Here is a 25,952-nt window from a genome sequence, read left to right as displayed (position 1 = left end):
GAGTCTTCCAAATATGAATGCATCAGATGGTTACTAGAGCTCTTTGGCTTTCTTATTATTAAAAGGATTCATTACATCAGGTACACTGATAAAAACCAATATGTATTTTCCTCAAGTTCCTCCTGAGATCTTTCTGAGACAGAGACTGCTCTACCAGCAACACAGATGTTTGTCATAAGAAATTCTTTATTTAAAATAAAGACATTAACCATTCCAAATCCATACAGGTTTCATTTTAATTCCCTAAGCGTTGTGTCTTTAGCTTTCTGGGCATTGGCCTGTTATTCATTCTGGTAATTACACTTCCTGATGCCATAATTTGCAGCTCATAGCCTTAGGAGGTATAACATTCATTTCTTCTTTTTCCCTCCAGTATTCAGGGAAATCTTTTGTCACTGATTGGCCAGCTTTTATTTTAAACACGTTACAAGATTTCAAACCCAGCCCAAGAGGATTCAGCAGTACCCAGGTTTTGATAATCCCTGAAAACTAAATCTTCCACCAGAGCAGTAACAGACATAAAAATGGATTGCCACAGAAAATAAGTCAAACCCAACACTTTTTAGCCTGCTTTCCTAAAAAGGAGCAACAACAATAATCTTTATCTCATCACATTGTTTCCAGACAGATATCGATAAGTGGTATATCTACCCACCAAAGGTATATCAGGCACACTTCAGTCCTTCCTAAAAATATTCTATATCACAAAGAATTATGACATGGACTCAAAGTGACAAACTCACTGAGGCTAAACATCAGCAAATTCCACCAGAATCCCACATAAGGCCTTTGTAATTAATGGTGTCTCAACAACAGCAAGCAGCTCCCAAGGAGGGAATGAGTGCTTTCCATCGTTGTGCCAATCTTCCACAGCTACAGTAATTGTGCTGAATTTTACTTGGTAGCAGAGCGTTAGTTCTTCAAAACCATGTCCTCACAACACCACTGATAGTCCCTGTCTTCCTATAGACCCAAATGACCACTAAGTTGTAGTTGCTCGTTTCCCAGTACCCGCCTTCTTATCACGCTCCTGTTTGTGTATGCATACTTGTGGCACCATCCAACAAGACTTGGACATTCGTGCTGTAATAGAAATTTCTTCCATTATTCTTCCAGTTGATTTGTTGCTACTTTGTCTCTGGACATCCCCTCTCAGTAAACTCATGTCTCACCCCTTTCATCTGTGAGAGAACAGCATTCTCCATGAGACTGGGCAGCCAGCAGCTTGCCTCTCATGAGTTTCAGACTATGGAAAGATAAAAGTTCTTTGGAGTATTACTGAATCATAGAATCATAGAATCATTGAATTACTCAGGTTGGAAAGGACCTCAAAGATCATCAAGTCCAAACGCAGCCTAACCATAGTACCCTAACTCTAACAACCCTCCGCTAAATCATATCTCTGAGCACCACATCCAAACGGCTGAAATAAGAGGGTGCACAATATGTTGTGTGGATGAAGACAAATAAGGTAAGTTTTACAGTTAGCCATTAGCACATTCACATAGGGTGGTGCTGTAAGAGATCACCTTGCTCATCCCAGATAACTCCAGAACAATTAGGTTTCTTATCACAGATACACAACACAGGACATGATTACAAGTTGCACTTGGTTTCTGTCCAAGACAATTTAAAACATTATTTCCAAAAACTGAAGTGCCAGCTAACTTACATTCATTAGTGTTCACCCACTGCTGTGCCAGACTGGCAATTAAAAAAGAAACAAACTCCAATGTCAGCACTTTTTACTTCCAATATTCATTTATCTTGCTTTTAATAGAACATCAGTGCCAGAAGCTCATGCAACCAGAGAGAAGCACTCTACAAAACCATGTTTTGCAAGACAGCAGTTTAAATGTACCTTTAGTGCTTACATCATACCCCATTTCTGGCTGTCAGCTGTCCAAGAGAGCATTTCTCCATGTCAGTTCATCGATTGCCTGCACCAAGAATTTTTCTGGGACGTACTGAAGTCATCTCTTGGTTTCTAGGACTGACACTCATCAGTTAGCAGCTCATGATTGTGAGGCTCTCTCTAGCTGTCTGATGACAGCAGTAGCAAGTCCCACTCCTTAACAAGGTTGTCTGCAACAGACATTATTTTTTCTGCAGATTGCATCCATAGACGGCTGCAATCCTCTTGTCTTTGCAAACCCAGTGAGGCCACTGCTCAGCAGCTGCGTATGCGAACTGTAATTCCTCCTGCTTGCTCCCCATGCAACAGGCATTTGAGATGCAGCCCAATTCACACCACTTTTACAGAGAAGGCATTTTGAGCTCATCATTACACATTCTTTAATCAGCCTTATGCAATCTCAACGAGGAATGCTGGGCCCTTGCCATCACTCAGCCTGACCCTGCTCTGTCAGCAGTCAGCTTTGCACTGCACCAGCCCAGATCCAAGGACACCAAAAGCAGATCTCAAGCAGAACCGGGAACAGAAAAGCCATAGCTGCTGCAGAAAGTGAGCATGCCAAGCTCAAATAGCACCCTGAATGCATCCAGGCACACAGCACACACCCTGCCCACAAGCTGCTGAGCCCACGTACAACACTGTGTTGTAATGTGAACACATGCCACACAGTAACAGGGGGCTCTGGTGCCAGGTATTCCCCATCAGATCACAGGCTTGGTTCTGTTAAAGAAAGGGCTATACTTCCCTTCTCTTTTTACCCAGCAAGTTTAGGTCTGAAGCACCACTCAGGCCCTCCTGCCTGGTGACAGAGCTGGCAGCACCCTCCCCCACATAGGGCATTCACTCTGCCACCTGTGCTGGGCTTCACCAGCCTTGGTCACAACAGACCAGTGGGAAATCTGTTCTCACTCCCTTAAAATACCTTTGTTTTGGAGTACTTTAAGAAGGAACTGGGAAATAGTATATCAAGGAAGCAGGAAAAAAAATGAGTGTGAAATAAAATAACAAATATGCAGGGCCTACTGATTCTTGGTCTTACATCACTGTAAGCTGAGTATAAAATGCTAACATCAAACACATGCTTGTGATGTTCAGCAAGGTCACAGGAAACAAATGCTTGAGGAACTGTTTGTAGCTAATCAAGATAGGACAAAGTGCAGGCCTTCCTTGCTAAATTACAATCCTTTTCTGGGCTCTCATACAATGCAGACTATTTTGGACTGAAATTATGCTGCCTGCAAAGAATATAAAGTGTCCTGGCCACCCTGGCTCTGCAGCAGACTGTTTTTTTAAATTATTTATCAAAAGAAACACAATCCTTCGGCAGCTCCTGAACATTCTGATGGCTTTAAACTGTCAGACCTTCAAGGACAGAGATTTGCTTGGCACTTCCACAGTGCCTTGAACAACGGCACCTGATTTCAGATGATAGGGCTGCATCAGTGCCCATGTGCTGTCACAGAGATGTGGCTTAGCTACACCCTTATCTTTAGAAATTCCTACAAGGACGAAGAAAAAAAAATCTCAAGCCCACACCTCTTCAAACTACAAGTAATTAACTGTAATTAATGTCACAGTGAACTGATACTCGTACCTGTATAATTAGCAGTAGGTAGTCCTAGCTGTCATCTCCTCCTAACCATCTGTAAACTAAGAGCAGTCTAAATTTAGCTGTAACGGCACAGCCTCCCACTACTGTGTCAAGAGAAGAAAGTAACTAATAAATAAGTAATATTCATTAATTTGAGTTTGTAGAGAGAAAACAGACAAGTCTGTATCCTATTCAAAAGCTTTGTGTCTATGTTTGATTTTATTTTGATGAAACTAAGTCTCAAAGCAGTGAAATTTGATCCTAGGTTGGGAAATAATTTTCAGACTTTTCCTGAGTATAAGTCTCCCACGTTTTTGTCAATAGATAATGTTACCAGAAATTAACAGAGTGATTTTAATTTTGGTAGAATTACAGCTTGATTTGTGCAATTTCTTTTATTTGCGGGATATGTGTAACTTCATTCTTTTTCACCTTTATATTAGAATAAAGTCACATATTTACACTGGCAAAATAGCATCATACCACCTTGAAAGTATCAAAGTTCTAATGAACGTGACAAACTGCTTGTCGGCCCCATGACTAGAAGCAATTCAGCTAGTATGCTGAAGTAGACATGCCAAAAATTGTAATTGTTTAAGAAGATAACTTTGGTAATACTCTAAGCATTCCAAACATTCTAGGAGTTGCATGATGTGCCCCTTGAAAGAGTCAACATTATATCTGAAGGATGCGAGTTTGTCTCTCAGCAAATCAGCGGCGGAACAATAATCCTCTATGGATGTTCCAAGGGAACCTCTTAAAGATGTTATTATTTGGTCAGGAGCTAATTAACACTATGACTGGCCTTGGAAACTGTTCATCTTCCTCAACATCTAATCTGTGATTAGATATTGCAATGAGTAAGAGACCATAAGAAACCTAGGAGAAGGGCACTGTACTGCAAATGTTGAATGCATCTTATAGCCTAACTCACAGTAACACTGTGATGCATGGACTAAGAAATTAAATAGCTTATCTATTTCCATATATTAAATAAGTTCTCTTAATAGCAGCAGCAATCAAATCTCCTACCCAGCAAGCAGCCCCTCCAATACACACACTTAGATCTGTGGCCCTACCTGACGCCCAGAGATCATGACGTATGGCTCAAGGATACTTAAACTATCTACCAGAGCTGGAGCTGAACTACATGGGGAGTCTGTAACTGCTACAGAACAGACTCTTACCTTACACTAGTCCAGTGAAACAAGGAAGTAAAGTCACAAGGGCAAACAGACAGGTAAGAACTTTGGCCTGCTCTGGGCTTATTAGCCACAAACCAGAACAAACTTACAGCAGCTAAATATAAACAAATTGCATATTGAATTTCAGTAGCATCATCCAGTAAGTCTTGAATATATGCCAAACACTCAAGGTCAAGTAAGGCCCAGTCACCATTTTTTCCCAGAAAAAGCACATTATATAAAAGCTTATATAAGTCTTACAAGAATTTAGTTGTCTAAACACGTGAAGCACGAGCCAAATAATTAACTACAGTATAACATATTTCTTTTTCATATTTATTTGTAAACTACTTTCAAAAGTATCTGTATTTCAAAGTATCCATATTTAACAGATGCTTTGCACTCTTGATGAGATATAAAGCTCCCTGCATTCCACTGATCATGAGCTACAAGCAGTTCCTATCACAAAACATTTGGGGTACAGTAAAAAGAAATGTCTAAGATGCTCTGCCCCTACCTACAGATGCCCCTAACCCAACCACAAAGACATGACAGCCCTTTTCCCACCAAAGGCTCAGGCTAGCAAGTAGCCAACAAGCCAGCTGCATTTCTGCACTGCCACCAACACTGAACAGCCCACCAAAACTTACTGCAACACAGCAGGCATCCCAGGCTGTTGTGCTCCATCCTACCCTTATGAGCAGAGAAAGGTTGAAAACATTTGCATATATGCTTCTCTCCCCACTTCTTTGTGAGCCATGCAAGTGACCTGAAGTAATAAGTGCGGGCTGACTAATGGCTGTGTGTGTTCCCTTCTGCAGAGCCAAAAGGTCAGCTGGGGTAAAAGCAAGGGGTGACAAGAAGTACAATACTGAAGCACTCTTGGTTTTAGGCAGCCACCTTGTTCGATGAACCACACACAAACCAAGATCTTTCAATACATTCACTCAGGCTTAAATGGACTGGTTGAGTAACAGTTGCTGAACAGAACTGACTGAAAAGATGGAGAAAGCCTTGTGCAGGCCTCCCCTCCCCAGGGCTAAGCGCTTAACAGCGTATTAAAAATGTAGACATCTTAGTGAAGATTTCTAAGGATTTCTCTGCATTTACATAACATTTGGCAGCTCCCTCATCAGTGGCTGAGAACCTGTTTGTTTTGGGTGATTTTTCTGGCCTTCATAAAACCTTTTGCAACAGCGTGCTACTTTACTGCCTTTAGCTCTGTTTGTGGAGAGAAGACACCAAACATATCTTCCATTAATTGCCAGATGTTGGCACGCAGCAGCGGATAAGGCCAGAGATGTAACAAACCACAGCAACCACCTCATTTAAAAAAAATACACATTTCTATGTTTTCTACAACATGATTTTGCTACAGGTCAACCGAAGCTCTCATTATTGCTGAAGGCTTTTTTTTTTAGTATTGAAATGTTGGCAATAATCTCAATGTGAGATTTGCAAGTTCTTCATGTCCTGCTATTGTCAACTTGCTGAAGATTGAACCCCATGGGAAACAGAGTAAGGCAACAATGAGTTAAATAAAAAGAATTAGTTTGCAACCAATGGACAAATATTTTGTTCTCCTATCTCCACATGGTCCCCCTTGTTTCCAAATGGTACAGAAAATTTACTACGAAGAGATTTCAGCTTCAGCAGTCTCTAAAAGACTCCCAAAAGCCAGCACTGAATCCATTCCTAGATTTGCCATCAGTAATATCCTGCTCTGTCTTCCCATAGAAGTAGCTACAGAGTGAGTAGGAGAGCTTTGAATCTAGCAACATGATTATACAAATGAGATTTTCCAAGGTGTATAATTATCAAATTCTTAAATCACTTATTTTGGAGGCTGTAACAAGAGAAGGCATGCAGAGCTGTGTAGATTAAACAATGTAATTGTTAATTAAGAGAGCTGGAGAAGAAAATTACAGTCTCTCTGCATTAGCACGTGAAGCTCCAATCACCAAGTAGTGAGGGAGAGCATTTCTATGTGAAAAGCAAGCACAAAGCACAGCTTGAGCTTCTGAAGAGGGTCAGATCTCTCACTGCTGTTTCCTGCCCTCACCTCTTCCACATCCTTCTCCATGGTCTATATGTGAAGCAGCAGTCTATGACAAAAAAGAGGGCAGGAGTTGATGCTGAAATACTCTCTACACCACAGAGCCTCTCTGGGCTTCTGTGGCCACTGTGTCAGCAAACTGCTAGGCCGGAGCAGTGAGGAAAGATCCTGATAAACACAACCACTGCCCCCCGTCTTGTGTTATTTCGCAGGTGCTTCCATATTGCAAATGCATGTACGTAATGACTTGACAAAATACGTGAAATGTTTATTTTCAGGACAGATTTACAGCTTCACAACTCATGGGCACACCACCCACTCCTGGCTGACAAGCTGAACAAGGTCACACTCACATGTGCAAATTCACAAGCCCTGGGGTCCCTGGGGCACACCTTCATTAAGCAAAGGGCTCAGTAACTCTGGCTGCAAGGCTCACAGGACCAGGTCTCTCTTGGCAACTGCATGAAAGCTGCAGAAAGTGACAACCTGGAGCATCAGCCTTGTTTACAGGTCATGTTAAGGTGTACCAATTTGAAGTCTGCTGCAGTCCTATGCATACCATTTTTCATGAAAACACTCAGGCTATCGAAGTCTGTAGATTTAACGGCTACATTTGAATTTGTTGGAGCTGAAGGAAAGACATACGATTAATTAGATAAATGTAACGATTGACTAATCCAAATCTGTCCTCATAACAGTACTGTCACACCTATATATAACTATAGGCTAAAACAGCAGAGATATTTTAACTACGGAAGCCAAAGGCACTTTTTAGGCACACATAAATTGCATTTTCCTCAGCTAAAAGAGCACAAACTATGGCCACAGCAGAGTTAAGCTGTTTCACAAGAATCTGGATTTCAGTCCCAAAGTACTAAGCTGGCAGGCCCAGCAGCAGTACTTCTTGTCCAGGTCATTCCTAATATCTGCAACACAACAAAATCTCCCGCTCTATCCCACATCCCTCTGCACTCTGTGCTTGCTCTGCAGCCTGATGTATCCGCCAGCTGAAGCAGCATTACAAAGAGGAGAATGGGGAAGGTCATCAAGCTGCAGTGCTCTCTCTTGGCAAAATGAGCAGAGTGTGGAGTGAAAAACACTGTGTCACATCACCAGTTTTTTAGAGATCAAACCTAGCATGTGCCAACATGCCTAACAGCAGCTTCTCACTGAAGTCCAGAGAGACTCAGCTTTCCAAGTGAATGCATCCTCAAGATCAGCTCACAACTCATTGGTGCCCTCACATGAATTGCCCAGAGTTATCCTAAATTTTAACCAGAAAGCAGAAACATTCCCAGCATATTAAGACATACTGTCACATAGGTCTCATCAAGACAACAAAGTTTACTGTGTTATCAACAAGCTAGGTACGTACATGCTTGCTGTCTTTCCCAAGTGCTATTTGCAGGTATTAGAACAATAAACTAAGAACACTAAAGCAGGCTTTGCTGTAAGAGCCTTAGAAACATCAGATATTGGGAGCTACTAGTTTCTTCTGCTTTCCACAAAGAATCTGACAGCTCTTTCAGAACTCCCATATTCCAGCGTATGTTATGTCCTTCACTTGCTAGGGAGGATATTCACTGTGTGATGGTAACAAGGGGAACATAAGAAAGTTGGGAATTCATGCACCATGTTAAAATTTTATGTCCAAAAAACCAAAAAGGTTTTACCATCCTGCAGTTAGGCTCTCTCTTCATCTGCCACCAACCACATGAGATTTCTCTATCTGTCATTACCCACATAACTTGAAGCTCCTTGAGTGCTGCAGTTGGCAAGAAAATGGGGTGAAAAGGTAGGAGCAAGCAGTGAGCATCCCAGTGGGTGGCAGCAAACAGGAGGGCATGGGAGCAGCTGGGCAGCAGCCAGCGAGGCCGCCTGGGCTGAGCCTTGCTGGGACTGCTGGACAGAACAGGTTCCTCTGAAATGTTTGTATTTTATAAGTAGATGGTAGAAGTGTCAGAACAGGTTGTTGTATTTGTGAAATTTAAATGCACTGCATGTTAGACTGGGGAAAGGCAGCTACGTCTGCACTGAGAAGGGTCAGACTGTTCTCTGGTTAACTGTCAGAATCCACCTGGGATAAATTTTAGCTACCAAGCAACTGAACCATAAAGAGTGAGGTGTGTGTCAACACTTCAGCGTCCCACTCGTTTGCCTCCTTTCACCACTAAAGAAATGTAGGAAACAAGTGCACTGAACTAGTATGCCTTTTCGTCGTTAATCACCAACCATATTAAATTATTTCCAGTTATCTGGACAAGAACACCAAGGCTTTGTCACCATCTCTAGAAACACTACGGCGGCTCTATTGATAGCTGAAGGACAGCTGGACTTTTTGTCTTAAAAATGCTTTAGTTCTGTGTGAGACTACTGCCAACACCTTCCTCCTCACCTCAGCCCTGTCCCAAAAAATCGGCCTGAGCTGTCCTTACATTTACTTAAACCAAAAACTTCAGGTCGAATCCTGCATTCACTTAGGCAGCTCAAGCGATTACAGGATTTGAAGTTAAAGAAAGACTTCCGCTTCCTGTTTTTTCTCCCTCGCATTAGAAAAGTTTAGAGACAGTTAACACTGATTTCCGTATTCCAGCATAGCCTGGATATTGACTGCACAAACTATGAGAGGTAAAAATAACAGACAAATCCAGAGGGACTCCACAGTTCCCACTGGTTCCAGACTTTTTTTAAGCTCAGGAAAGCAATCTGTTGCACAAGCTGCTGTGCTTTGTGCTTTTGCAACCTTTCTTATTTTTTTTTTAAGTACAAGTCTGAAACAGGTTTTCGCCTCCAAAGTCAGTGATGCATCCCTTTGTCATGACATTGGTTTCAACATCAGGTAAAAGCCCAAATCCTAGCATGGGATTTTAACTCACTGTAGCCATCTGTTTCAAGAGGATTATATGGATTTTTTTAAAGTGCTAGACATGTTAATAATAGCAGACAGTGGTTCGGAATGCTTTTTCAGCTACCTTGTGTTAAAAATACCGCCTAAGCTTGCAAGTCAAAGCTACATGACCCTATAAATCTGCTGTTCTTATCGATGCCCTCTGATATCTTAAAAACCTCAGAACATAACGTTCTAAAACTAGATCATACATACAAGTAGCAGCCATTTATAAACAACTTCTTCGTTTTCCTTGACTAAAGGAAGCATATATAGTCACTAATTAAGTCTCAGCTATCCTCAGGCTTTCCTTTAAGAATATAATAGTAGTTTCCAAAATAGTACAGTCTAAAAGACTGGAGTTTTGTTATTGTTTTTCCCACACCTCCCTCAGGCAGCTTAATGTTGAAGTTTTCTGGAGAACGTTTGTTACCAAATCTAGAAGCTTATTTTTGCTGCATGCAGTTGCTGCACACTTCCAAAGAACCAGCCACATAATCATTCACCTGAATGAGATGAGCATCTTTCTCCTAACATGTTCTGCTGCTGGGCAACATGAGTATCTCTGATCTTCTGTTGTTTAGAGAAGAAAAAAACCCCAAGCAACTACACCAACAACAAACTGACACACTAAAAGTCTAATTTTGGTTCCTTTTCTACAGGTATCCGAAACATCTGCTTTTTCTGCATACACTGGAACTTGCTCTGCATACACATGAGAAAAAAGATTCTTCTATCTCTATAGACAGAGAAAACAACAGGTCTGTAACTACTACTTGATCCATATACTTATCTACAGGTTTTCACTTTATTTGCTTTGCTTTTTGGCCAAGGAATCTGTGCACCTTTTTGTAGGAAAGACAGACAGAAGCAGCATTACTGTTCACATTTGATCCAATAACTCGTTCAGCTGTTTGGGATGCACAGCGGGCTTCTCATCGTAACAACTCACACTGCCCTAACCTCGCCCAAGAATATAAACCTATCTTTCTCTACAAAATTCCTTATTCTGTGAAGAATTAATAAAGAGCCAAACCTCCTATTTAAAATGAGCGGCACCTTTAGCTGCCCCTATTCGGTGCCATCTTTCTGTTTACACAGATGTGTTTTGCAACACTGAAGGAGGGAAGGAGGAGAAACTCACAGAAATGTGCCCATGACTGTATCTCCTTTGCCAAAGCTACTCCATGGTTTTGTGTCTTTTTTTCTCCCCACCTCCTTGCACCATTTTGCACAACCTCATCCTCTGTTTTCATTCCCTACTAACAAGTTTGTGTCACTGTTTATGCATTTTAAAAACCGCACTAGTTCTGTTTTTATAGCATGGCTTACAAGTAATAAAGTAGTCCCTACCTCCCCGGAATTTCCTGTTACATTTGGTAATTTGATCATTATGTTCCAGTTTATTTTGAAAAATTACCAATAAAAGGAATTACGCCTACATGAATTCTAACAGCCTAGAGGCTTGTCCTGCTTTTTATCAATTCTTTGACCACAGCCTTATAACAAAATGCTATCTCTGCATCCTTCAACAATGATTTTTTATTACTTCAAACTTCCATTTCTACTTTGTACCATTATCTTGCTGCAGAATTGCACTGCTTTTGCAGCCAGCGTTAGTAATTCAGACAAACTCATTTTCCAAAGATATCAGCGATACAATGTATTAAACACCAGTCTTTCACATCTGAACATCCCACTTTTGTCAGGAATTGAGGTGCAGTAGGTGGTCTCAGCTTATTTCCACAGCTTCTTCTCCCAACTCTTCCACAGCCCAGCATCACTCTGCATTCCTATCTAAATCCACAACTCCCAAGAGGAAAAGTCTGCCAATTAAGCTCAGGAATAAAAAGAGGAGAGATTCTTGCAATCATTGCAGCAAGCAGAGCCAAGTGCATATGTACACTAATGAGTTATCAATGCTAGCACTACTTTATTTCCAGGAATGCTAAGTTTCTCTTAACCAAATGCATCAATGATAAAAAAAAAAAAAAAGACATAATTCAATATCATAACTTGATTTGGAGATTATTAAAGAATTTTCCACTCAATCCACTTTCCCAGATAAGCCTGACATGACAGCCACGATTTAAACTACAGAACAGTGGCAGACATCAGACTGAGTGACAACATTATGACCAGCTCATGCAACATGTGCTGGGGCTGCACTATCTGTTTAGTCTAGAGAAGAGGAGGCTCAGGGGAGACCTTATTGCACTCTATAACTACCTGAAGGGAGGTTGTAGTGAGCTGAGGGTCGGCCTCTTCTCTTGTGTGACCAGTGATAGGACTAGAGGGAATGGCTTCAAGCTGTGCCAGGGGAGGTTCAGGCTGGACGTTAGGAAATGCTACTTCTCTGAAAGGGTGGTCAGGCACTGGAAGGGGCTGCCCAGAGAGGTGGTGGAGACACCGACCCTGGAGGTGTTCAAAGAGCATTTGGATGTTGTGTTAAGGGACATGGTTTAGCGAGAACCATTGGTGATGGGCGAATGGTTGGACTGGATGATCCTGTGGGTCTTTTCCAACCTTAGCGATTCTATGATTCTATCTGAAATTGGACCGTCTGATGTGCAAGCACTCATCGATCTGACCCCTTCATTTCCAGGATATAGGCTGGCTTCCACCCCGCACATTACCTTCAGAGCCCTATATGCCAGACACCAAGGACCAAAAAAACCCCAAAAAACCCACAAAAACCAAACCAACAACCCAACCCAAAAAACAAACCAAACACACACATGCACGCACACGCACACACAAATCACTGCTGCTGCTGTCACCTGCGAAGATACAGAAGGAAGAGAAAAGCTACGTCTCTGTGCAAGGACTGCGAGCTGCCAACACCACAAAGGGAAATATGGATTAGGATCAGGCACTGCACAGAGAACACATGACAGCACCAAGCCAGCATTAAATATCAGGCTACTTCTAGGTATGTTAAGTAGCACTTACCATAGCAAAATAAAAAGAAAAAAAAAGAATTCTGTATTAATGAATCAAATGTATTTTCTTTTATTACTTCAAAGGTAGCTGACAGGAAACAAAAAAGGACAGCTAGATGGCGTATCCCACAGCCTATAGCAGAACAGCTCTGCCTGTGAACTTACGGAGTACATGCACCAGGCAACCACTGAAAACAGGAAAACCAATTGAGAAAGCAAAAAAAGCATCCACAACCAAGACAGCAATTTTATTATTTAATTTTGTTGTTGTTGTTTAGCTTAGTCACAAAAAAATAAACTAAGTAGAAATAATAGGAAAAACAAAACATAATACTCTTGGTTTCACGCTCTGCATGTACAAACTTGAATAACTAAAAAGATTAAGAGTTACAAAAAGCTCAGCTAATTCCCCTTGGGGAATAGCTCCTCACACAGAGCTTTCTCACAGCAGAACATCCTTCTCCTGTTGTCTTGCCTAAGGCAGCCGAAGAAAAGGAAACATTCTCATACTGAAGTTGCTACAACACAACATCCCAACCCCTAAAGTAGCAGCTGTTTTCGCAACCAGTCCTTAACTTATATAAAAGATTTCATTACAGATAGGCAGGTCCCTTCCTGTTCCGCACATTGCCATCCTCAGCATCTCATTTTCGTCTCATAAATTCAAAGTTAAAATTAATTAAACTGACTGAATGATGTTGTGAGCAAGTATATACCTACACTACATAAACAGAGTGAGGCTACTTAGAGTGAAAAAGTCAGTAAAGAATTACGTAGAAAATCAGAAGATGGTAATCCATTCAAGTTTCTCATGCTTTTAAAACAGAATAGTGACATATCAACAAAACGGAATCCTTTTTGTGCTACAAAATAACTCGACCGCTCAGTTATCAACGACTGCATAAAGCCTTCCATTTGGAAACGCATCCTAGAAAATCAAAGTCAAAAGATCAGTGTACTCAGGTTACCCTTCCCCAAACCCCCACGTCATGTTAGGCTCTTTGAAATTAATTGGGAAACAAAAGCAAAAAGGGAAAAAGACTACACACATCTCCTGGCTAGGCATAACAATATTTTCCAGTTTCTAATCAGGAAGCCATTTAAAAAAAATATTACTGGACATACAAAGTGTAAGCTGCTTACCTATTTCATCCATTATATTCAGTACTGTACATTCATTTGCACTGCAGACATCTACTGTGAGTCCATAGCATGATCCATATCACCTCACATGCACAACTTCACTTGGTCTCCCATCCTACATTAAAGAAATTCAGGCGATTTCTTTAAGGAAATTCTCTTCAGGAATTTATGCAAGCCAGGAGGAAGAAGGAGGAGATGATGAAGAAAAGGTGCAGCTTCAGGAAGTGTAAAAACGCATACCATTAAAATAGACTTCTGAAGTCGAATCTGACCCACTCTCTCCGTTTCTGGCCCAACATCTAATCAAAATGGAGTTTGTCACATCCACAGCATCATGAGATTATATACAGGAGCAGGGAGGGGGAGAAGTCTGCCGAGCCCTTCCCTGCACTCTGCGTCAATAGATTTGGGCTTAGCCTATGCTAAGCAGCTCAAGGCACCGGTTATTGGTGCTGGCAGCTGTCTACCACACTGCCCCACTTCCTACTGCCAAGCACCCAGCATGCAGGGAGGCCTTGGGCAGTCAGCTCCAGCCTGCCTCCAAGGGAAGTAGGGCAGCAGAGCCTCCATGTTCGCCCTGCATGGTCCTTCAGTCATTTAAAATAGCCCTTGCAATTTCAAGCAGCTTGGAGCAAAGACTGTTTCACAGCAGCACTAAAAAAATCCAAGACGTATTTCAAGATAAAGAAAATAGAGAAATGGAGTCTTGGTTCGAGTGAAGGATTTTTGCACGTTTCAACACTAAAATCTTATGTACAGTATGTCATTTTGTATTTATGTAGGCACAGTTAATTTTTGATATGCTTCTACTGTCTTGATAACCAGTGAGCCTTTTTAACAAGCACAGCTGCTTTGCTCAATATTATAGCAACTCAGGTACTAGCAACTCATAAATAATGGATATATTTCTTCATTCTAGAAGAAAAAGAAATATTAAAAAAGCTAACAGCTTTCAATATGGCCTCAGGAAAACCTCAGAAGTCATGGCTCTGTCCTGCCACCTCAGCCAACCTTGAGGCTACAACTGGTGAGGAAGCCTGGAGGGCGGGGTTGAGTACCTGGTCCTTACCAGAGCATTCCAACCAACTGCAGCCAGTGATGGTCTCTGGAGCACAAACCCCACCTCAACCCTCACAGCTTGTATCCAGACCTTTACCTGGAAGTGTTTCTGGTCTCAGCTCTCTTTAGCATCTCATTTATTCACTTCTTCTGCTCTGCTGCAAGTGGTCTCCTTCTGCCCCACAACTGATACAACTGCGCTGCAGTTCTGGCTGGAGGACCTAGCTACATCATGGCAGAAATGAGAAATAAGGCTCTACAGCCCTTCCTGTGAAATACTCTGCCTGAAACACCTTGGGTTATTAGAGAGGCACACTGATAAACACTCTGCTTTGAGCTTGCAACTCAAATTACAGAGTATAAACACCAATTATTTTTGATTATTAATACGGAAGACTAATTGTAATTAATTCTAACAACCTTGCTCCAATGATGAGCAGGTAACTTGCTCTGCAAATTGTCCCCTTGAGGTACTGTGTTAAAGGATGGAAATCAAACAAAAACATTAAAACAAAAACAAGAGAACAAACCCACCACAAGCTCATTTGGAACATGTCCAAATATATATATATATATATATATATATATATATATAAAAAAATTGTTAGTGACTGTAAAACAGAATTAAAGACCTAAAGAGAGAGCAAGTTTAACCAAGCCCTTGCTACAGTACTTCTAAAAATAAAAAGCTGTGTTTGTGTATTCTGATACATCAACACTGCAGTTCAGATCACAAGGCCTGAGGATGTAACAGCTATTCTCTTACGGACACGCAGGGTAAATTAACTTGCTAATTCACCCTCTAATGCACAGTCCACTGAGCACACAATTACATAAAAAAAGAAAATGAAATTTCACGCAGTCAGGCAGATTAATTTGGTTTGTAACAGAATGTAGAGAGCTTTTTTGTCTTTTTTTGTTCATCCTGATAGGCATTTATATATATTTTATTTAAACCATACCTCATCACTCATCCTTAAATCAGTCACATGCACAGCATGTATGTACTGAGCATATGCCATCCTTCCCTAGCACTGCCAGACAAAAGCTACACTGCCAAAAATAGCCACACAGTGTGCTAGCGCTGCTGCAGACTGCCCTAGATACATCCAGGCCAGGAAGACTGAGCAGCCCTGCCGCAAGGAAGGGTTAGGCGCTAACCTTCATAATGGGCCAGGGCTGGAAAGAGGGAGCAAGATGAATTTCCATCTTTGAAGTTAATTTTTAATAAACACGACTTAGCTGAGGTTAAAAAGGTTAGTCATCTGAAAGCCATTTCCATGCAGAGCCAAAATGCATGTGTATATGCACAAAAAATAACGGGAAAAGGGTTAGAATAGAGTTTCTACAAAAAAAGCTAGGTAAAGACAATGGTGGTTGTTATTTTAAGATATTATACAGATTCACCTTTACAAGAGTATGATCCTAAGCTTTGATGGATGCTTTCCTCATTTAGTGTCTCAATTATTATTTTTAAGTGTGCTTTCTTACTGCTTTCCTCTTTCTGCAGAGGGGTGGAAAAGCTAACAGCTTTTGTTTTTTCTAAATGAGGTAAGAAGCTGGAAGAGCTAAACAAGTCATGGCTTGTGTAGGAAGTGTTCAGAGGGCTCAAAGATAAATAGTGCGCCTCAGAGTGCAAGACAGACCCCTCAGTCCCTTGCCAAACATCAGGCTGATCCACAGTTTATGCTCTCCACCATTCCAGGGCTCTACAGAGTATCAGAAGGCCTCAAGCTAAAGGAGATGGGTGCCACAGTTCTGTGACAGCATAAGCAGAGGAGAGGATGGTGGCCGGCTGCCCTAATGCTACAGCCACATCACCTCCCAGAGGAAGGGAGCTCGGTCGGGGCAAAGAGATCGTTGCCTGTATCAAGCGACTGAGACAAAATGGATTTCCCCAGCTTAGCAGGGGATTGCCCTACAGGGACAGACAAGTCTTTACCATCAGCCAGGTGAGTAGGAGAAAAGGAAAAGCAACCCCCACCCACAGCCTGAACCCCTAACTGGCCTGCCTGCAGGTAGGCCTTGCTACACATCTGCTGTTTCCTAAAGCACACAACAGTCTTGGGCACCTACATGCTAAAGGTCAACCTCTAAAGTGTAAACATTAACCTACATTATCAGTTTTTATCCTTATGAAAGGCTTCGTATGATGTCAGTACTGTATTTCTTTAGTGGCCAAGCTACCATTTTAATCCAACGCTTACCTTTCTAAACTTACTTCTATGAAGGTTCAGCACATAAAAAATTAAATAGACATGAAGGAAAGGAAAGGGAAATCATCCACGTGGCTGGCAGGAGCTGATGCACCCGTTGGTCCGCATTTTTGACATGGCTGTCATGTGCCTCGGGGATAACACATGCAAAAGAAAGAAGCTGCTTCAGCAAGAACCCATCTTCACAGAGAGAGACAGCGGGCTGGGGGAAAGATGCAAATGCCTGAAAGCCTGAGAACTCCTGAAAATTCAAGCATACACTTTGCGGTCTATCATAGGATGGATAGCTTAAGCAGGTTGGCACTTAACAACATTAAAGCTGCCTGAAAGAAGAGCGTAACTCACTCAATGCTGTCAAACAGCAGAAGCAAAACTGGTTTTGCAGAAGATTTCATCATCATTTATATTCTCTGGACTACCTCACCCTCACTGGGGCTTTCATTACATTGAACACTGTCTAAGGGATATGCCCTTAAATTTAAATATTAAAAGAAAAAATCCACTATTACAACAGTATTTTTCAGGTCTTAACAAAGACTTTCACACTGTCTCCTTTTAAAGCAGTACAAAGAGTTCCAGCAATAATATATTAAAAACATTATAAATATGGAAAATTATACTGTTCATGTTAAGTTTTCTTCACATTTCAGTCTACCAATGTTAATCAGAAGACAATAACATGTAATTATTTTGACATAGCATTTAGGAGCTTGGTCCCCCATTCTTCAAGTCTGGAGCACATATTTGGGAGCGACAGCATAATCCTGTAAAACAAACTTTGACAATAAAAGTATCACCATTTCCTTTGTGTCTTTAATGTCTCCAGAACAAGTTAGTCCCTCAGTTACCTAGCATACATGCACTGGTTTATGCAGTATTTTTTTTTTCCCATTATTTACATGTGAAAACATGAATGGATAGATATTTTTGATTTCTCTATTTCTGGTAACGAGGGGCAATCAAATATGCAGGATCTGAAACTCTGTTGACCAGACATGCGAAGGTCCTCACGAAGTTCTGGAACGTATTAACAGAAAACAGCTCCTGAGAATCTGAACGAGTCAGTCACTTTTTCCTCACCAGTCCCATCCATACTAGTAAGAACATAAACTAATTTTCATTCTGCAGAAGTCGATATTCACTGTGGGATGAGAATAAATGAAAGTCAAGTCTCCTTGACTGTTCTGTTGGCTTTGCTCTTGGCTCACTGTGTGAATTCCATCCTTCTTTTATCCTATTCCCCAGAATAAAAACAGTAGAGTTTTTGCTGATATTATTTTTAAAGGAGACTGGGCATCTCTTCTCTCTCTATATACATTTATCCTGTGGTAAAAGTCTCCCTTCCCTGCATGACAGAGGTCCACAAACGGCATGCACAGGGTGATGCCCTGGCATTCTACTAGTAGCAAGCTAGTATGTAAAACACCAGCGAGCTCAATTAAATCACAGCATCAGAACTCTTATCTTAAATCACTCCATAACCCCAAAGAGTATTTTCTGAAAATACCCGAGTGTGATGACACAAGATGAAAAAGAACAGTGCAAAGATCCTTTCTGCCTTTTTCAAACTTTAATCACTTTCCAAGCTGGAAAGTTGTCCCAGAACAACCTAAGCAAGACAAACTATAGCTGGAAGAGGAGAACAGCAGAGTAATTGGCTGGCAGCTGAAGGATAACAGAAGCACTCTACAGTTCCTATTCCAGGAAGATGAACAATACATCTTTCTTCTAGTCCTCATAAGCCATTTGCCAGGAACAAGGCTTGCACATGACACACAGTCTGAGAAGATTCATCAAATGCTCGAGAGGCTGCAAAGTCTTCCTCCCTGAAGATCTTCAAAAGGTCCTACAATTGCAGGCTCCAGCAGCTAAAATTTCGTTTCACTGGTGTTATTACTGGAAAGACATAAGACCTTCAGCTAACAGTTCAGGAGGTAGACTCTCTTCCTTAGTGTCATAAAATGTTACACGTGTGCTACACCTCAGTATCCTCTATCACAGACCCTTCTGAAACACTACCCACTCACATTATAAGCACCTCCCTATCTACATGCAACCCCACATCCATAAAGTCTTCAGAGAGAACGGTCAGGAACCACACCTTGTGTGCTCATGCATCTTTCTCTAAGAAATTCTCCTTCCTCCTTGGAGACAAAATGCTGTAAAAAGAACAATCTCATCATTTAGCAAAGTTGTATGTTTGGCAGCTCTGAGCAAAGAGCTCTGAACTGAGGAAATCAGTGAATGCAGAGTCATGCTATCAAACAACAATTACTAGCCTCTTGAAAAAAGCCTGGATAGCCACGTGATAGTTAATTATTCTTCAGTTCAGCAGCAGGAGAGGTACCTCTTTACTCTCCAAGACATTTTTTCAGACAGTTAGTACGCTGCAGTTAAAGCCTGGTCGTAAACATCAGCCTCATTAGCACAAGTTAAAAGGACTTCACACACACACACACACACACACACACACACACACACACACACACACACGCAAACCCAAAACAACACCACAACAACGAAGGCAACACCTCAAAGCCTCCTAAGCAAGCCAATAACTTTGGAGGCTAAATCATTATTAAATAATTAAGACTTTAGAAGCCACACACTAAAGAACTGACTGTACTATGGTATCTGTGATACCACCTCTAAGGCACAGGCCGAATGCACCAGTAGAGTTGCTTTCAACATTCTTTCAGTGTTTGAAAGTGCTAGCTTTATACATACTGGATGAAATTCACAATCCATTATTTTTAATACTTCTCCCTCTGACTTGTGATTCATTGCTGGCAGTGAAATAAGTGCAGCAGAGTTGAATCCAGTGCCAGGCAGCCACAGCTTCAGAAGTGCAGTAACTTGACAGTAGGGCTGCCCAACAACCTAGACATTTACTGCCAATAGCACAAGAGCTGGCCCCAGGAACATGGACCTTGTTCAGTACGGTGCTTCTCCATTTTTTTTTGTAAACAGAGCTTCTATCTTTGGGAACTCAAGCACAAGAAACTCTGGCTAGCTATATGGCAAGAAAACAGACACTACTTCAAGACTGCAGATGATGCAATCTTCTGGTAAGCCCAGGTAAACGACCATTTTGACAAAGAAACACAAAATCCTGCAGAAGCAGAAACAAATAACCCGATTCAAATAGAAATAACATTTCTGCTTTGCAATGCCTTTCTTCCCTGTGCCAGACACACTTCACTCACCCTGCAGAGCCCTGCCTTCTGCTGAGTAGCAGGCTAGGTACTTCAGGCCTAAAGCCCTTGTTTGTCTGCAGTACCGTCTGCGGTCTGGCCAACACACCTCAACCCCAGCCAAGGGGAGGGAGAATTCAGACTGTTTTATAAGTGCCCGGCTTCAGATCCCCTTTCTGCAGTTTGCATAGTAAGATAACATTAAGTCCTCACACTCTGCAAGAAAAGATTTTTTTAAAAAATGGAATCACTGCTTCTCATGCAAAATTATAACATTTTGTGGTTGTACTAGGTTGAGAAATGACTGAATGTGATGGCAGGACATACAGACCAATTAATTAATTCAGATGATAACAAGATCAGAGAATCTGAGTCTGATGAGAACCTTCCACCAATTTCTTCAAGGCAGTTTCAGGTACTACAGATACACCTGTCCTTGGAAGTTTTCTCATTCTTTGAAATGGATACTGTATGGTTACTTCCTCTCAAGCAAGAATTAGACCACTGATTATCTACATGCAGAATGAAGTTCAGTAAATAAAGCCAGAGCGACCAATAACTGGCAATAAGTACTTTCAGCGCATTACCAAGAGAAAAAATATAAGTGCTCTAAGCCTGAGAATTGGAGGTTAAATTCATTACTTCAAAGAACTAGCACAGGAAGAAAGTTGGCTGAGCCTTTTTAGTGGCTTTGCACAAACCCAACCTCACATCTTCTTGCCAAAAAGAACTTTAAAATTAACATTCTTTACATCTAGCGCCCCTTATGACAAACTCTGCAATACCCATAAGTCACACCCAGAAAGGCCGAGATTACAGCAAATCATTTAAGATTCAGTTACAATTATTCCAAGCAATGCTATAAAAGCTTCAAGGTGACTAAGTCTCATTTTTGCTCATCATTTTTTAACACTCATTTTCAACTCCCATTTGGATAAGGCCTTTAGAAATGACTTTAAGGACTACAGGAAAGGAGCCTAGATTTTAAGTGCTCATAAATTGAACTGCCCAAGTCCTTTAATAGGTGGGCTTCAGCAGATACCACAAGATGTCTTACTCGCTGTGATAGTATACTACAAAATCCAGTGCTCACCTACATGTGGGGTTAACTACTGCAGGTAGTAAAGGGTTTTTTTTCCCAGACTCTTAGAAAGAAAGTATTTGACTTTTAACAGAGCAAGAACAGAATCTACAATCATGCTATGCACAATTCATATTTTGTTTTCCTACATTTGTGATCAAATCTATCGATTGTAACCTCCTCCAACACTCTACCTGGCATTAGTAATCTCTCTACATCTCTCTTTGTTTGGGACAGCAGAGCTTTAAAAGAAAAAAAATAAATAAAAGAGACACTCCCACATTGTCCCAATATCCAAGTGTTGCTTATATAAAGAGGCAAAAAAAAGAAAAAAAAAAAAGGAAGAAAAGAAAGGCAAAGCTTATCTATTTCTTATCTATTTTCTTCTAATAATCAGATTTCAAGTACTTAAATATTTGTCAATGACAGCTTGCAATGTATGCAGGTGAAGGGGTAGTGCCCCAGTTGCTCAAAGGCAGATCCAAAGAGAAAGGCTTCCCAAGGAAAGAAAAGGGGAGAGGGACGAGACAGCTTTCACCCTAAGCACCTCCCCACAGCCCTGTGTTCTACTTTACCACAGAAGCCAGGACTAGAAACATTGGCCCAGGAACAATCTTTGCTTTGGGGAAGTGTGTTTCTTTCAGATGACATTAAGATGTCACCCCAGAACACACCAGGGGACATCATGTCCAAGTGGCCCTTTAAAACAGAGCTACTCTGCAGCACCAGTGCCTGAGCAGCTTGAGCCTGCTCCAGCCCATGGTAGCTCTCACCCAAGCAGGTCACAGAGAGCACAGCATGAGGTAAACAGCAGAAAAGGCCCCACTGCTGATTGACATCAGCCTCAACACTTCATTTACTCAACAGTGAGTTGTTTCCAACACAAATTAACAGCTCTTTCTGCAGAAAGCCCCAATTAATCTTGTAGGCATGCAGGACACCAATATAGTCATTTCCCCCATTTTACTCCCTCTCCTCTTTAAAAGCAAAGTATAAAACATTATCCAGCACTGCACTAATTCACAGCAGCCGAAAACAAAGGTATTTGGAAAGCAGCTTTAGTGCACACAATTGGGCAACAGTATCTATTATAAAATAGAAAAGCAAGAAAGCAAGATCCCACCGGACTTTTGCATGCAATGACCCAAGAGTGCCTAGCAGAGTGTAAGTCTATGCTCCCCCTATGGTGATTTCACTACATCTTTTAACACCTGCAAGTATAAAAGCATTCCCAAAAGGTTTACAGGCAAAACATTTTGTTCTCATGTTATAAAAGAATATTTTGTGTTGTATTTCTGTTTTGCTACATACGAAGCGCTTTTGGAGCATGCTGTGTAAATTAAATAGCATTAGAGCAAAAGGACAACCAAATAAGTGGAGTCAGAAGAAAGGGAGAAATTACAGTACAGAGAAGAGGAAGTAAGTGCACCGTTGCTCAGTCAAAAGAAATTAAAGTCTCTCTGACTGGCTGCTTTTCACAAAGTAATATTCAATAATCCTTACACAGCCTGAAATATTCAAGCCAGATGGGAAAGCTCTCATTGTAATCACTCTTGTCAGGGCGTTCTGTAGAAATGAATTTCCCCTCCCCAGAGAGGGAAATAGTGATTGTTCCTGTAAAATCTTACTCGATGCAATATTTGTCAGAAGAATTTTTTAAGTATAGAGGCACAAAAGGCAGTTACCGCAACACAGGTCTCAGAAGGACTGTTAATCAGCACCTGGATTTCCAATAACCAGCCTCAGAAGACAGTTGTTTTAAAACTAAAAACACGCCTTCCTCAAGTGAAGAACGTGGCTCTGTATGACTCACTGTAGTTACATCATAGGTACAGCAGCCTCCTTCCTCAGTGTACTTTCACATTACTTCAGTACCCAAGTGAGCAGGTCAGGTTGGATGCTCTGGGGTGGAGAATGGTAGAGAACGGTGAAGAACAAAAGTTTTCAAAACAGGTGAAGAGGCCCCCACATAGATACATGCTACAGAAGGCTTTGTATGCAGGGGAAAAGAAATAAAATCAAAAGTCTTACTTCGAATGACAGCTGTTGGATCCTGCTGACTCTGTAGAGCATCCCATTTATTAGTATGCAGTAAATCTACCAACTCACTTTAGCTACTCTACAGCATCATTGCGCAGCAACTCTACAGCATCACGAGCACCTGACATGTGGATTAGAGCAGCAATCCAGGTAACTCCTGGCGACAGTGACACTCACAAAAACCCCCTGAACACAAACTGACAGACATTTTGTTAATTAAACACAAGAATAACCTGGCAAATAAGAAACCTGGCACAAAAGTAAATAAATACTTCATGCAGTATTTCAGAAGAAGCAGCCTGGAAGTGTAAGAACATACCGAAATGCTGATAACCCAGGCATAACATCAGGCATGTACTGCTCGGTCTGCAGCCTGATTCTACTGCCGATACCTCACTCAACAGCTGGTTGTTGCTGTCCTTTTCTGGTTTACAGATGGCAGCTGCCATCTGATTTTCTTCACCCACTCCTCTCTTACTTTGCAGTTCAGACTGCAACTAAACACAGCAGAGTAAAGTACAAGGGCTGCTCTGAAAGTAACACCTATTTTATTTTGTTGGCTCATGATGTCAGAGGCAGATGTTGGTGATACAGCAGTAAAGTTTGAGTTTTCCTATCAATATTCCATTACATGGTGTTGCTGTGCAACAGATGGCAGCAGGGGAGCAGTCTAACAGAATGGCGCCTGACATGGAAGCGCGTATGAAGCAAAGCTGTGTCACTGAATTCCTCTATGCAGAAACAGTGGCACTCACTGACATTCATTGATACTTGCTGAACGTTGATGGAGACCAAACAGTGGATGTGAGCACAGTGAGGTGGTGGGTGGAGTGTTTCAGCAGCTCTGGTGCAGATTTTTACAAGTGTGGCATGCAAACTCTTGTTCATCGCTGGTGAAAATGCATAGCCAATGATGATGACTGTTGGAAAACAGTGTTTTGTAGCTAAGAATTTGCTCTATCGAATAGTGTTATTATGGTCTTTGTATCTGTTGTAGTTTCCATGGAAATGAATTCACAAACAGAGAAGAACTGGTGAGAGATGTGGAGGCTGGGAGCTGCCTTGGGCAGATCCACCACAAAATGGTAGAGTTCTCAATTCTTAAGCCAGGAGGGGAGCCAGCAAAACTGCTACCTTGGACTTCCAGAGGGCAGGCTTCAGTCTATTCAGGATGCTGACAGGGAGGGTCCCATGGGATTCAGCCCTGAAGGGTAAAGGGATCCAGAAAGGCTCCTCAAGAAGGAAGTCTTAGAGGCACTGCCGCAGGCAGTCCCCCGTGCCTTAAAATAAGCTGCAGGGAAGACAACCAGTGTGGATGAACAGGAAACTTCTTCTGAGACTTCAGGAGAAAAAGAGAATCTAGCTCATGTGGAAGAAGGGATGGGCAATTTGGGGAGAGTACAAAGAAGTTGTTTGGATATGCAGGGACAAAATTAGAAAGGCAAAAGCCCAGCTGGAACTCAACTCGGCCACAGAGTAAAAGAAAACAAAAAAAAAAACAAAACTTTTTTTCAAACACATTAACAGAAAAAGCAGGGCTTAAGGAGAATCTCTATCCTTTCCCGGATGCAGTGGGGAACATGACCACTGAGGATAAGGAAAAGGCTGAGGTTCTCAATGCCATCTTTACATCTGCCTTTAAAAGTCAGATCAGTTATCCTCAGGTACTCTACCCCCTGACTTGGAAGACTGGTATGGGGAGCAGAATAAACTCCTCACAATTCAGTTGGAGATAGTTAGAGACCTACTATTTCACCTAGACTGTCACAAGTCCATGGGGCCAGATGGGATCCACCCGAGAGTGCTGAGGGAACTCATTGCCAAGCTGTGTTCCACCATTTATACAGCATTCCTGTTCAACCGGAGAGGTCCCACAGGACTGGAAGCGTGCCAAGGTGACTCCCATCTGCAAGAAGGGTCCTAAGGAGGACCTGGAGAACTACAGAGCCATCAGCCTGACTTCAGTGCCAGAAAAGGTTATGGAGCAGATCATCTTAAGTGAGATCACATGGCACATGTAGGACAACCAGGGCATAAGGCCCAGCCAGCATGGGTTCATGAAGGGCAGATCCTGCTTGACCAACCTGATCTCTTTCTACAATCAAGTGACCTGCCTGCTGGATGAGGGAAAGGCTGTTGACATAGTCTACCTAGACTTGAGCAAAGCCTTTGACACCACCTCCCACAGTATTCTCCCAGAGAAGCTGGCAGCCTGCGGCTTGGGCAGGTACGCTCTTTGCTGGGGAAAGAACTGTCTGGATGGCTGGGCCCAGAGAACGGTGGAGAATGGAGTAAAAACAAGCTGGCAACCAATCACAAATGGTGTTTTCCAGAAGTCTGTATCTGTCTTGTTTAATATCTGACCTGAATTAGGGCACTGAGTGCACCCTAGGTAAGTTTGCAGATGACACCAAGTTGGGAGGAAATGTTCATCTGCTTGGGGGTAAAGAGGGCCCTACAGAGGGATCAGGACAGGCTGGACAGCCATGCTGAGGCCAACAGGATGAAGTTCAACAGGACCAAGAATTGGGTCCTGCACTTTGGCCACAACTACTCCTGGCAACACTACAGGCTTAGGGCAGAGTGGCTAGAAGACATGGACCTGGGTATATTGGTCAGTGCTTGGCTGAACATGAGCCAGCAG

The 25,952-nt window shown here is 41.9% G+C and overlaps 1 protein-coding gene across 21 annotated transcripts in view; it reads right to left on the bottom strand.

The window, feature by feature from the left end:
• Positions 1–25,952, bottom strand: part of MAP7 (microtubule associated protein 7) — a 106,171-nt gene that overhangs the window by 60,275 nt on the left and 19,944 nt on the right. For 3 of the 21 annotated variants that reach the window (XM_046938854.1, XM_046938856.1, XM_046938855.1), the window contains exon 2: positions 13,719–13,833. The exons of the other annotated variants lie outside the window; for them this stretch is intronic. In XM_046938854.1, the coding sequence (XP_046794810.1) occupies positions 13,719–13,731 (13 nt within the window). In that variant the 5' untranslated portion in view covers positions 13,732–13,833. The remainder of the gene's footprint in view (positions 1–13,718; positions 13,834–25,952) is intronic. 21 annotated transcript variants of the gene reach the window in all.

This window comes from Gallus gallus, chromosome 3 (assembly GCF_016699485.2).
Source record: "Gallus gallus isolate bGalGal1 chromosome 3, bGalGal1.mat.broiler.GRCg7b, whole genome shotgun sequence".
Taxonomy (NCBI): Eukaryota; Metazoa; Chordata; class Aves; order Galliformes; family Phasianidae; genus Gallus; species Gallus gallus.
The sequence above is the reverse complement of the archived record's forward strand: the minus strand, read 5'-3'. Positions and strand labels throughout refer to the sequence as shown.